Consider the following 13,326-nt stretch of genomic DNA (forward strand, 5'->3'; position numbering starts at 1 on the left):
AACTACCAACATGGTCCTGCTTTAGTGCAATAGGAAGCAAGCACCCCAACAAAGGCGTCCAGCAGAACAAAACTCACTGTTTCACTCCTCAGCCTGAGTGCAGAGGAACAGTCAGAGCCGTAAAGACAGATGGAAGGGACAGGCAATAGCACAGACATTCCAGACATATCACTTTAGACCTAAATCCCATCACCTATGAGAGTATTTTTCAAAACAAAACCTATCACACCAAATATAAGAAAACCATCACTAGCAAATCAGATGAGCGATTATGTTCCAAATGTGATGGGTTTATTTTATTTTACTCTGATGCAAAACCAAGGATTCCACTACAGCACAGAGACCAATATATTAAAAGGTCATGAAAAAGTGGTGTGGGACATGCAGGACGTGATGTACAAACTGGAGGATTGGGTCATTTCCTTTGTAACATGACACTACATTGTCGCTGAGGAACACATTTAAAATAACACCGTGGAACTCAACTGAAATGTGGCACAAACATGACAACTTCCAGGCATGCCTTCAAGTACCTCCCTCAGGATGGACTTGCGATCTCTAGACTTCAGTGTGGGGAGGATTACAATTCTTTGGAAGAATAAAAAGTTCACTTTTGAAATTTCACAGAAGAATTTTAAGGCCAAAACATAGTGGGTTCTCTTCACCTCCAGGGACAAATCGGATGCTTTACTCAAAACCACATTAAGCTTCTAGCTCAAATCCCAACCCAACCTTGTGACCTCCTGCATTGAAGTTCTTTCCGTCGATTAAAGCTGATAGGGTCAGTTTGACTCCTAGGAAGAAGAAAACACCACAATCACTCGTAACAAGTATTACAATCAGCTTTTCATTTTCTAGAAACAATGAACATGGGTGGAATCAAGGGCATGGATTGCAGCTGGGTGTAAGAGTTACAAGCATTCAGGTACCACTAAGTCAATAGGGTTACCTATAATCATTTGATCTGCAATGAGCAAAGCACAATCACAGCAAACTTTATTTGGAATTCAGGGTTAAGAATAATGAATGACCAACCAAACTCACAAGCCACAGTGACCTGGTTAGAAATATAGAATTATTTTTTAAACAAAAGCACTTGATCTGCTTTACTTTGTATGAATAACCAATTGTTACACAATGGACTGAATCAACCTACAGTTGATTGTAAGTTTTATAGGTTATTTTCATTATTTTTCCATCATCTCCTACCCCACATCCAATGTTATTAATTCCTTTACTTACCTGGTCGAAGAGTCTGAGTATAACCCAGTCCAATCAGGCTGGCATTATTTACTTTAGCCTAAAAATTAGGAGATGAAATAGAAACAGTTAGAAAACAACCAACTTCATAATATGGAAGTCCAGTACAAGCACCATTTCATGCATCAGATTTCCAAAACTAAAGCACCTTCGGGTCAATCTAGAATTACTGGAACTGAAAATTTAATTAATAAAAATGTAAGTCTCTTCAGTTAATAGGACTGGGAGAGATAGTAGGGACTTTGAGAATGCATGCTTAAAGGCCTCAAACAAATTTTTTAAAACACTGTGCAGCCAGGTATGCCTGGGTAGCTCAGGTGGTTAAAAGCATCCGACTCTTGTTCGGCTCAGGTCATGATCTCACAGTTTCCTGAGTTCGAGCCCCACATCGAGTCTGCACTGGCAACACGGAGCCTGCTTGGGATTCTCTCTCTCTCTCTCTCTCTCTCTGCCCCTTCTCCAAAATAAACATTCATAAATGGAGGCACCTATGACTTCCATTTTGATTGTTAGAATAGAAGAGCTTGTTTGGACACAAATACAAATTTTCAGTGTACCACAACCAATTCCAAGTAAATTCTGCTCTATACTTCAAAAAAAAATTTTTTTTTAATGTTTACTTATTTTTGAAAGAGAGAGAGAAACAGAGTGTGAGCAGGGAAGGGACAGAGAGAGAGAGACACAGAATCCTGAGGCAGGCTCCAGACTCTGAGCTGTCAACACAGAGCCGGATGCGGAGCTCAAACTCATGAACCACGAGATCATGACCTGAGCCAAAGCTGGACATCTAACCAACTGAGCTACCCAGGCACCCCAATAAACTTAAAAAAAATAAATAAATAAAACACTGTGCAGCCAAACACCCTGGTGTACTGAATTCTTCGAGATGCCAGTTTACAGTAGTTAGACATAAACTACTCTGACAGTAGTTAGAACATAAACTCTGGTGAGAGAAGATCTGGGTTCAAATCTTGACAATGCCTCTTACTGTGTGACTTTGGGCAAGTTACCTGACCTCTCCAAGTCTCAGTTCTCTCATCTATAAAATGGGCATGAAGATACTACTCACCACAAGAGTAGCTGGGAGGACTAAATGAGATACTACACATAAAGCCCTTAGTATAGTACCTGAAATTGAAGAGCTCAATTTGTGTCAGTATTAATAAGAATTACTAAGAGCCACAGGAATAGTAATCAAATCCCATGAATTTACACATAGGAAAATTTTGAGGCCAAAGAGATAAAAATGACTTGAGAAGGTCAGACAACAGCCAAATACAGGAGGAACTAGGACTAGAACCCACATTCTAGGACGTGAGGTGTGATACTCTTTTCACTACACAATGAACGTCTCACTAAAGTTAATGGAGAACATGTGTACAACAACCATCTCACAACATTCATTTACAACTCAGATGAAACCCTAAGAGTAGATCCAATCTCATAGCACATTCTTACAGATAGAGAAGTTCTACAGTCCAGCTTGTATTTAGCAGCGATGCCAAAACGGGTATTGTTACTGCCAGCCGTCCAAGCAAGGTTTATTGATGTTTCAATCTTCTCATTAACCTTCTGGTAGATAGACCCTCCAAATTCAGTGCCGTCATTCCTATTTTCATGATATAAGAAAAAGTCATAAATATCTAGCTAGTACCACTCTTATGACATGGAAAAAATTCTAAGACTATCTGGATAAGGATGTCACTTTGCAACTACCTATTTCAGCAAACTTCTAGTATAAATGACTACCAAACAAAACAAGGAACTAAATCCAGTTACGTAATTTATAACCATCTGATTAAAATGTAGTTAACATCTGATTCATTTATTCAGCTCCTCCATACGAATTTTTTAGACAAAATTCAATTATGAAGGCAGACGCCTCTAATAAATATGATCTATAAGTCTTTGAGATGTTCAAAGAATTTAGAGACCTAAAAGTAGAGTTCAATAAGGATTCTGCAAAATAAATAACAAGAAGAAAGCCAATTTTTAACTTCATCTGAGACACAATCCTAGCATCAGAAAGCACCCCAAACACAATACCTAGGGTGTACTTCTCTAGAGAAGTGCCTACATTATTGCTTCAAAGCATCCCAGAACTTGGTCCCTACTTTCCATGGTTTTCCTGATAATACTGCTTCATCAATTTTAATGCCACTGTCTATACCATTGCTTCACTTTATTTCAGTGAACTGGAATATCTAGTGAAGGGCAATCCACACCACTTGAAAAACACCTAGCTTATCCTTTGCTTTTTCTTCCTGGAATAGTACAGTGCCCAGTAGGCCAAGACATTAAGTACAATTTAAAAATTCAAATTCATTTAACCAACAGGATGCAGCCTACAGAATTGAATCCAGGATTGCTTTGAGGACTTCTGCTTCTTCTGAATGCAACAGGGGTGGCTGGGTTCTGACCGTGAGTACCTAAAACCTCCACAGAATTACTGGGGATGTTCCAGAATGCTCAGGTCAACTGAGTGGTTGCTCTTCATGATCCAAATAACAGATCTACTTCCAGATACTGACAAGCTAAGTAGGGCACTAGAGGAAGCAGAAGAGTCTCCAAAGGATCCCTTTTATCAGGAGGTGACCACGTCCTGGGCTCTCTCCAACCTAGTGGTTCTTGTATAGATTCTAGACCTTCCTAAAGTTTGGGGTACAGGCTGAGAGGCCAGTTACTATCAGCAGCACAGCACAATGCACCAAGTGCCCTAACCTCTGGCAATGTTTTGCTGACTAGGAAAATTAGTACAGTGAGGCTGGATGTCCACCAAAGCACATTAAATGCAGGTACCTCATTTCTAACTTTCTCAGCATGTTAATGGCTACCATCTTTTTGGGCAACTGCACTAGTACTAAAGGAGGAGTGAATTATAAACACTCACACATGAGTGTGCAGCTGGAAGTCTGCGGCCTTGTAACCCAGAGCGAAATTATTCTGTGACAGTTTGGATTTGGCTGTGTCGAAACTCATCTGATAGCCAGCAAGCCAACCTTCAAAGGCTAACACAGCCCAGCCATAGATGGTTGGTCCAGAAAAATCTATATCAACATTGCTGCCGAGACTGAAACATTCCCGCTTATAGGAGGCCTTTAATTTTCCACTCTTCTTTCTGTAAACAAATAAAAACAATACAATGAAAACAACATGAGTTTCTACTACTGTCTAGAAATCTTTAGAGTAAGAAAGATCCCCTCCTTCCCCCAATGTAAATATTATTTTGGTAGATGGTATACATATAGTAAAATTTCAAATGACTTAGCTCTACAAATATAATTTTGTTAGGATTATAAATACATATACTATTTTTATCTATTCTTCACTGTAAGTACAAATGATGGGATATTTCATGATTAATTTCACAAAGGCATTAACAAAAGTCTAAAAAGGAATAAGATATTTCAGTACCGAATTAGTAATCTGAATACATATGTATTCATGAGAAGCCAAATCTCTTTAAATGTTTTTAAATGCCCAAATGCTATAAAATGTAACACCCGACACACTTAACTTCTCAAAAAGAAGTGTATTTTTTTTTAAGGGTAGAGTGCTTTAGTAAACATATTTATTTTCCTTAAGGTGAGTGTTTTCTCCCTGGACAATAAATATCAGATGGATGGATGGAAGAGAAGTATACATTTTTGAAGGACAGTACCGAAAACAAGAAATTGGTTCTTTTTTTTTTTTTTTTTTTCAAATTTTTTTTTCAACGTTTTTTATTTATTTTTGGTACAGAGAGAGACAGAGCATGAACGGGGGAGGGGCAGAGAGAGAGGGAGACACAGAATCGGAAACAGGCTCCAGGCTCCGAGCCATCAGCCCAGAGCCTGACGCGGGGCTCGAACTCACGGACCGCGAGATCGTGACCTGGCTGAAGTCGGACGCTCAACCCACTGCGCCACCCAGGCGCCCCTGGTTCTTTTTTTTAAAAAAAAAAATTTTTTTTTAACGTTTATTTATTATTGAAAGACAGAGAGAGACAGAGCGTGAGTGGGGAAGGGGCAGAGAGAGAAGGAGAGACACAGAATCTGAAGCAGGCTCCAGGCTCTGAGCTGTCAGCACAGAGCCTGACACGGGGCTCGAACTTACAAACTGCGAGATCATGACCTGAGCTGAAGTCAGACACTTAACCGACTGAGCCACCCAGGCGCCCCAAGAAATTGGTTCTTAATAATCCTGTCGTCTTCTAAGCAGGCTTCTTCTGAGAGTATTTATCTGGAAGATAACTGAACTGTGTGGCAGGAATGACACACATGCTGTCACAGCTGAGGAAAAAATGTCATTCTGCCTTTATCTAGCAGCGGCCCATAGGAAACAACACCATGCCCATTTTTCAGATGAAGAAACTGGGGCAGAGAAGCTGGGGGATTTTTAAAGGCCAAGAAAGCACATCAGTAGCAGAACTACTGTTTATAGTGTTCCAACGCTGGGAGATTACAGTTATTCTTAGGAAATTAACTTCTCAGCAAAATACTACATCCATGAATCTTTAGAAGAGCTTAAGAAATATCTAGTCTCAGGGTGCCTGGTTGGCTCAATTGGTAAAGCATGTGATTCTTGGTCTTGGGGTTATGAGTCGGAGCCTCAGGTTTGGTGTAGAGATTACTTAATAAAATATTTTAGAAAAAAAAAGAAAGAAAAGATCTAGTCTCAAGCCCGTGTATAGCCTAAATTTTTCCTACTATGTGCCTCCTTGGACCAGCTTTATATTTTTGTTCATCTGTTCAATTTTCATATCAAAACTTTACTCTGCTTCAAGGGAGTCCTCCTTTCTCTTTAGTACATACACAAGGTCTCTGGGGTTCCTAAAAGCAACCTCCTACGTTCTCCCTGCACCTAAACTTTTCATTGCAATTCCCTGTTCTAAAGCTCTCTATCTCTACAGACTACAAAAACAGAAAATGGGGTTTGGATAATTACCCTGTGTTCGGTACAAATATGGTATCAAGAGTCAGTTTCAAGCCTTCAGCCAACTGAAAAATAAAGATTTAAAACGAACAATTAGTAATTTTCTATTCTTCTTTTGACCTAAGAAAACAAGTCTAAAGTTTTCTCTAACTTCCAAACAAAAAAAGTCATTAAAGAAAGCCAAATATTCAATTATTTAATAAATTACCTCTTTATTCTTCCCTGTCTCCTTCCCCTGTCCCCTTATTCCCAGGCTTCATCATGATTCTCTCACCAAAATACAGGTTTAAGTTGTAGGTCAAATCTATTACAGTCAATAACATTAATTGCAATAAAAAAAAAAATTCCAATACAACCAAATAATCTTGATACACTCTTAAAATTACTGTAATGAGATAACCTGACATTTAACAAGCCAACCTAAGTAATTTATTCAACTATACATATATATTACTGATACATGATGATGTTCATATAGACATACCTCAAAAAATAGTGTCCTGTACAAAGCAAATATTTGTACGTGACAAATATCTGCTGATAAATTTTTCTCTTTAGAAACATTACAGAAGTTAGAAAGATTTTTCTACGGAGCCAATTTTGCAATGATTACAAAATAAAATCAAACAAAATCACTATAAATAGTCTAGTTTACCAGGAGAGGCTCAGTTATAAGTAGAACTGGTCAGAACCAAGATGTAATGTGATAATTATGTACTCACAAACAACGCTTCACTTTCTAGAAATGTAAAATATACCAGAGAAGGCCACATGCAGAGAAAAAAATATGGCTACTATATAGCTTATAAGATCTCATTCATGTTGTATTTGGGGTTTATAGATCATTTTATCTGCAAGATAAATTTAACCTAAAAGTAATTTCTAATGCTTTCTTTTACCTTATTCTCCAAAGAGATTTCTGTTCCAAGAGTGTTATCTGTGTTCCATTTCTGAGTGAAGGTAAGTCCATAGTTACAGATCTTATATTTGGTCTCTAGGTTGCCTGACGCTTTTCCTGTATCAGTGTAAGCATGACCAGAAGTAGAAAATTCCTGATAAGCAAGAAAAATAATTACTTTAAAAACAGCTCATCAAACAAAAAATACTCATTTCAGAAAGTAGTGTTCAATGCATCGGAAACCAATATAGTTTACTTTTTATCACAACTTATTTCCTGCTTTCCTTCTTTCCTATTTCTAAAGTTTAACGAGTTTCAGATCTTTCCATTATTCCACCTCTCTTACTGATATTTCTTGTTCAATATACTCTCTTACTAAAATGGAAATCTTAAACTCTCTTTTTTAGAAGAGAAATATCTTGGGGCACCTGGATGGCTTAGTTGGTTAAGCGTCCGACTCTTGGTTTTGGCTCAAGTCATAGTCTCAGGTTCTTAAGTTCAAGTCCCACATCGGGCTCTGTGCTGACAGCGTGGAGCCTGCTTGGGATTCTCTCTTGCCCTCTCTGCACCTCCCCTGTTCAAGTGCATGTGCCCCTGGTCTCTCTCAAAATAAATTTAAAAAATAATAAAAATAAAAGAGAAGTATCTTTACTGAAAATAAATTCCTTTACCAAAAACACAAAAATATTAGATCTTGAACATTTTACTTTCATGACCTGAAAATGCTTATTCATTCTCTATCATATGTTTCAAACTATTAGTTAATTTTAAAACGTCCTTAAAAATCCCCAAACACTAGGGGCGCCTGGGTGGCTCAGTCGGTTGAGTGGCCGACTTTGGCTCAGGTCACGATCTCGCAGTCCGTGAGTTCAAGCCCCTTGTCGGGCTCTGTGCTGACAGCTCGGAGCCTGGAGCCTGTTTTGGATTCTGTGTCTCCCTCTCTCTGACCCTCCCCCGTTCATGCTCTGTCTCTCTCTGTCTCAAAAATGGATAAACGTTAAAAAAAAAATTAAAAAAAAAATCCCCAAACACTAGAAAGGACTACCCTATCCTCTTCAATAGAGTCAAAACTTCACTGCATCAAAATAATTGTTTTTAATTTTTACTGTGGTAAAATACACCTAATTTACCATTTTTAAGTGTGCAGTTCGGTGGCATTAAGTACATTCACACTGTTATGAAAACTTTATTGCTTTGGTCCACAAAGCTATCATATCTGTAAGGGGCTCCTGGATGGCTCAGTCGGTTAAGTGTCCAACTTCAGCTCAGGTCATGATCTCTTGGCTCAGGTCATGATCTCACAGTTTGTGAAATCGAGCCCCACATTGGGCTCTGTGCTGACAGCTCAGAGCCTGGAGCCTGCTTCAGATTCTGTCTCCCTCTCTCTCTGTCCCTCCCCTGCTCACGTTCTGTCTCTCTCAAAAATAGATAAACATTAAAAAAAAATTTTTTTTTAACTATCTGTAAAACTTTCAGTATAAACAATTTCAATATTTGTAAGTATGTACCCATTTTTCACAACAAAATGTAATGTTATAACTTGTCCCTTTTTCTCCCTTCTCCTCATCTACCTTTTAAAGTGTTTTCTATCAAATAGTTACTATGAACATCTTGAAATATATCCTCCTCCCTCAGTAGGTGTCCTTTCAGTCATATGACAATGAGCAATAGGAAATAGATCTCCTTCTAAAAGGAAGCAAACAGTCAACACCTGTCACTGACAATCTATGAACTGTCGAGAAAAAAACCTTCTGATTGGCCCTGTTTTTAGAGCGCATTTCTGAAATACTGCCAACAGTAATGAAATGCTGCCAGCCCTGAGCAGTTCTGTTTCACTGCCTGCAATATGAATCCTCCCTTTACCAAATACCCTGCTCCCCACATCTAGTTCTACAGGCTGATGAGACAACTGGGAAACTATGATCTGTTTATCAACACCACGCAGGAAGTTTTCCAAGAGAGTATCATGCTGCACATTTTAGGGCAAGGTCTCAGTACAAAATGACAAAACACTAGTCATGTTTAGAAGTCTACACAATTATTTAATGTGGCTGTTGCTTTTTTTCAGTAGATCCAGCTACCCAGTGTTTTCTTTTTTACATACACCTCTCATAAACTTGAAAGTATAGCAAATATAAACCTCAATTTTAGTGTTAGAAAAACTTCACACACAAACCTACGGTAAAAGTGTATTTAGTCTACATTTTTTCCCTGTTTATCGTCATCATTTCTTACTTTGAAAGTCTCTCAAAAGTCTAAAACACCAGATGTACAAATCTCAAAGAGAAGGCCAGAATTTTTCTAAGTTAAAAAATTAGCACTGGCTCACAACTGCTTCAGTTTTTCTCTAATTTCATCATTAGAAGGAACAGTGCAAAATACATTTATAACATGCATTTAACGTCTACAGCTCTATAATAAATAAGCAACAAAACTACCATAAAAATGCTACTGTTAAATAGATGCCATATATTAAGTACAATCTGATATCTGATTGGAGCAATGGATGAGATTTATCCTAAATCAATACCAGAGACCAAAAGCAGTCATAAAAACAAGCACACAAATATGCTCTGTTTTTCTTACCATCTGAATGAACAGTCCCACACCACAGCAGCATGAAAGGGAGATAAAATTTTAGTCGATGATTTTTGCAACACAAACCTAACTTGAGCAAATTCTGAAACCCTATTCAAAGTGAGTATAATTTTTCCATTTTAACAGAATCATATAACAACACGCCCATCCTAGTAGGCAGTTGCATATACATTTATTTACCACTAGAAAACCCAGGAAAAAAATGATGGTGACAAACCAGGATTACATGGAGTATGAGACAAAGTATCATATGAATTCCACATGCCTCTAGCCCTTTTAACTAAATCATTCTATCCAGAAATAAAATCCACACTGGTTTCAATAGGTAAATACTAAAAAGAGATGCTGCCAATGAGGAGACATCAGAGAATGAGGTGAATGTAAAGCTAATTCATTTGCCAGATTTACTGAATAAAAGTTCTGGTTAATAACACTTTGAAAATATGCCTATATCCTTTACTATATAAATAACTTCCAGTAAAAAAGACTTTATGAACATCAACAAATACAGTAGATTAATCCTCTATATGCATTTTATTTCTACATTTGTTTTGACTAATCATGAAGGGATAGAGGCTAAAGTTAATTTGTTTTTGTAAGAGGGCAATAAAACTTGCATAAACTCATTATAATGAAAGTATTTAGTAGCCATACACGTACTCATGAAAGTATAAAGATGTGATATATGTCCAAAATACATATATATTTTATGTCCTGAGAGTAAGATTCAGCATATTCTTATTATGGCAAACACAAAGGACCCCCCCCCCCCCAAACATTCAACCTGGATTATCTATGGGCTACAGGGAAGATGCTCACTGAAATCTGAGAATATGACAAAACTGTAGGTAAGATAGCGTAGGACCAAATGTATGCTGATTCACACAACTAGACTAAACACTTTTAAACAGGTTCCTTTAGGTTAATTATGCTACATCTATTAAAAATATATTGGGGCAGGGGCAGGGTGGCTCAGTCAGTTAAGTGTCCAACTCTTGATTTCAGCTTAGGTCATGATTTCAAGTTCAAGAGATCAAGCACTGTGTCAGGCTCTGCGGTGACAGCATGGAGCCTGCTTGGGATTCTCTCTCTCTGCCCCTACCCTGCTTGCGCTCTCCCACATTAAACAAATAAATGTTAAAATATATATATATCTGTATCTATATCTATCTATCTGTGTCTTGGGTACTTACCACTCCACTACAAGACTTGGTTCTCAGGTCTATTTTGACCATGCCAAATCCTAGACACACACAAAAACACATTAATGTATAAAATGTGACATTCGCTCCAGTTTTTACAACTTAGAAATTATGAAAATGGTCCTTCCATATGGAAAATACAAAGTATTCTCATTAGGTGAGAGTTCCATAAAAACAATTATAATGAACTAAGTATAATTTTTAAGCCCTCAAAGAATAAAAATTATCAAAAAGTGTTATGCTTATAAAAGTATAAACTTAAATAACTATACTAATTAATAAGAAAAATCAAATGTATATAACAAAAATTAAAAATTTAAACATTAAATTTTAAAAACTAAAAATAAATGTCCATTTGGAATCAAAGAATGTTACTCCAAAGAAGTCAAAAGTTGTGTCTTCACACTCATGAAAATTAGGAGGAGGAAAAATGTAGTCCCCACTTTAATTGTCCCCAGGGCTAGCCAGGAGAGACATAAGTATTACAGATTTATATTACTTCACCTTACAGCTAACATTAAATATGCATAATATATGTATGTGTATATGTATATAATAGCTTTTAATGCTTGTAAGGGACTCTACCTCTAAAGAGTCAAGTCTAATAACCTGTTGACAGTTATCCCCTTAAATCTTATAAAGTAGATTAATGTTAACCTTATCTTACTAGCACTATCTTGCATATAGTAAGCATTCAACACCAACCATTACCCAAAATTGGAAATTTACAGTAGCATTCTTACCATATCCTTTGTTGAAGACATCCTTGGCGGCCTTTCCTAGGTCACAGTAAGTTGGTGTGTTACACATATCTTATAAAGAAAAATGAGGACAAAGGAATAAAAATAACCATTTAGTATTTATTCACCCACAGTCCTCGTATTTAGTCCTGTGAGAAGAGGTATACACTTTTCTCTTCCTTTGCATCATTAAGGCTTATACCCTAATGCAAGCAAAGTTAGGAGAAGGCATTCTGCTCCTTTACAAAGAACTTTTCAGAACACTGGAGAATAAAAGGGTTTTTTCGTGCAATTCACAGAGGTCATCTTTCTGACTGCATTTCAAAGAAAAGAAATTTCTCACAGGCTGAAGGAGATGCTGTGTTAAATTGGATTTTATAATATATGTATTATATTATATATATTTTATATATGACATATAAAATAAAGCCTAAGAGCTATATAAAGTGACAAGGTAAAATTGTTTTAAAGAACTGTAGGAACAGATGCATTACAAATCTTCAAGGTGAACATTTTTGCCACTCTGAAATTCAGCTCTTAAAATAAGAATTACCACACTAATTGAAATGTATTCTTCCAGAATATGTCCTCTCTCAAAGCTTTTATTTATTTATTTTTTTAATTTTTTTTTTCAACGTTTATTTATTTTTGGGACAGAGAGAGACAGAGCATGAATGGGGGAGGGGCAGAGAGAGAGGGAGACACAGAATCGGAAACAGGCTCCAGGCTCTGAGCCATCAGCCCAGAGCCTGACGCGGGGCTCGAACTCCCGAACCGCGAGATCGTGACCTGGCTGAAGTCGGACGCTTAACCGACTGCACCACCCAGGCGCCCCCTCTCAAAGCTTTTAAAAATAAAATTATATAGGGGCGCCTGGGTGGCTCAGTCGGTTAAGTGTTTGACTTTCGATTTCTGCTCAGGTCATGATCTCGTGATTGGTAGGATCCAGCACCATGTCGGGCTCCGCACTGAGCATGGAGCCTGCTTGGGATTTTCTCTCCGTCTCTCTCTGCCTCTCTTTTCCTCTCTCAAAATAAATAAATAAACGTTAAAAAAAGGTAACAGAATTGTAACAACAACGACAAAAATATATAATCTTACCCGTTAACTAGACACGGGATAAATTTCACCTGCAATAATTCTGCTTACCAAAAACTGGTGTATGCTCTGAAGTTAAAGTCTCCAAAAATCTTTCCCCTTGGCTGATTTTTTCATCTTGGCTGCTCGGTATTCCTCAGCTTTTCTATTGCCAACATGGCCCTCACATTAAAGTTCTCAGAAGCGCTATCAACACCGATAAGCATACCACTCCTTTGCCCTCTTTATATAATGGGAACTCTTTTCCTGCAGCTGCCTCAACAACTATGTGTAACCACTTGTAGAACCATCTCATCTCAAGCAGTCCCATTAGCCCAATTAATAGGCCCAAAAAATCCAGAGCACCAGCTAGCCCATGCAATTACTAACTATGCCTGAACTAGCAACACATTCAAACTAATAGTTATTTATATTTATCCTGGCTCTTAATCTGCCCTCCTGCTAAGTTTCTGCCTATACCATATCTGAACACAATATACACATGATGCACTTTTTAATTGTGAATTCATTTAAAATTTGTTCCTTAACCTAAACCTGTCAAATATGAAGATAATATATGTTAAGAAGGAAGAGTACAATATAAAAAATATGTATGTGTGTGTGTGTGTGTGTGTGT

General features: G+C 37.5%; 1 protein-coding gene across 2 annotated transcripts in view; it reads right to left on the reverse strand.

The window, feature by feature from the left end:
• Positions 1 to 235: 235 nt before the first annotated feature.
• Positions 236 to 13,326, reverse strand: part of VDAC3 (voltage dependent anion channel 3) — a 14,835-nt gene continuing 1,744 nt past the window's right edge. Inside the window, exons 2-10 of one of the 2 annotated variants that reach the window (XM_040447893.1) lie at positions 11,616 to 11,684; positions 10,864 to 10,913; positions 9,659 to 9,661; positions 7,074 to 7,226; positions 6,187 to 6,239; positions 4,151 to 4,378; positions 2,719 to 2,869; positions 1,243 to 1,300; positions 236 to 794 (exon numbers count right to left, since the gene is read on the reverse strand). In XM_040447893.1, coding sequence (XP_040303827.1) covers positions 703 to 794; positions 1,243 to 1,300; positions 2,719 to 2,869; positions 4,151 to 4,378; positions 6,187 to 6,239; positions 7,074 to 7,226; positions 9,659 to 9,661; positions 10,864 to 10,913; positions 11,616 to 11,682 — 855 coding nt within the window. In that variant the 5' untranslated portion in view covers positions 11,683 to 11,684 and the 3' untranslated portion in view covers positions 236 to 702. The remainder of the gene's footprint in view (positions 795 to 1,242; positions 1,301 to 2,718; positions 2,870 to 4,150; positions 4,379 to 6,186; positions 6,240 to 7,073; positions 7,227 to 9,658; positions 9,662 to 10,863; positions 10,914 to 11,615; positions 11,685 to 13,326) is intronic. The other variant, XM_040447938.1, reaches the window with a different exon arrangement.

This window comes from Herpailurus yagouaroundi, unplaced genomic scaffold (genome assembly GCF_014898765.1).
Source record: "Herpailurus yagouaroundi ecotype Mexico unplaced genomic scaffold, PumYag 28, whole genome shotgun sequence".
Classification (NCBI taxonomy): domain Eukaryota; kingdom Metazoa; phylum Chordata; class Mammalia; order Carnivora; family Felidae; genus Herpailurus; species Herpailurus yagouaroundi.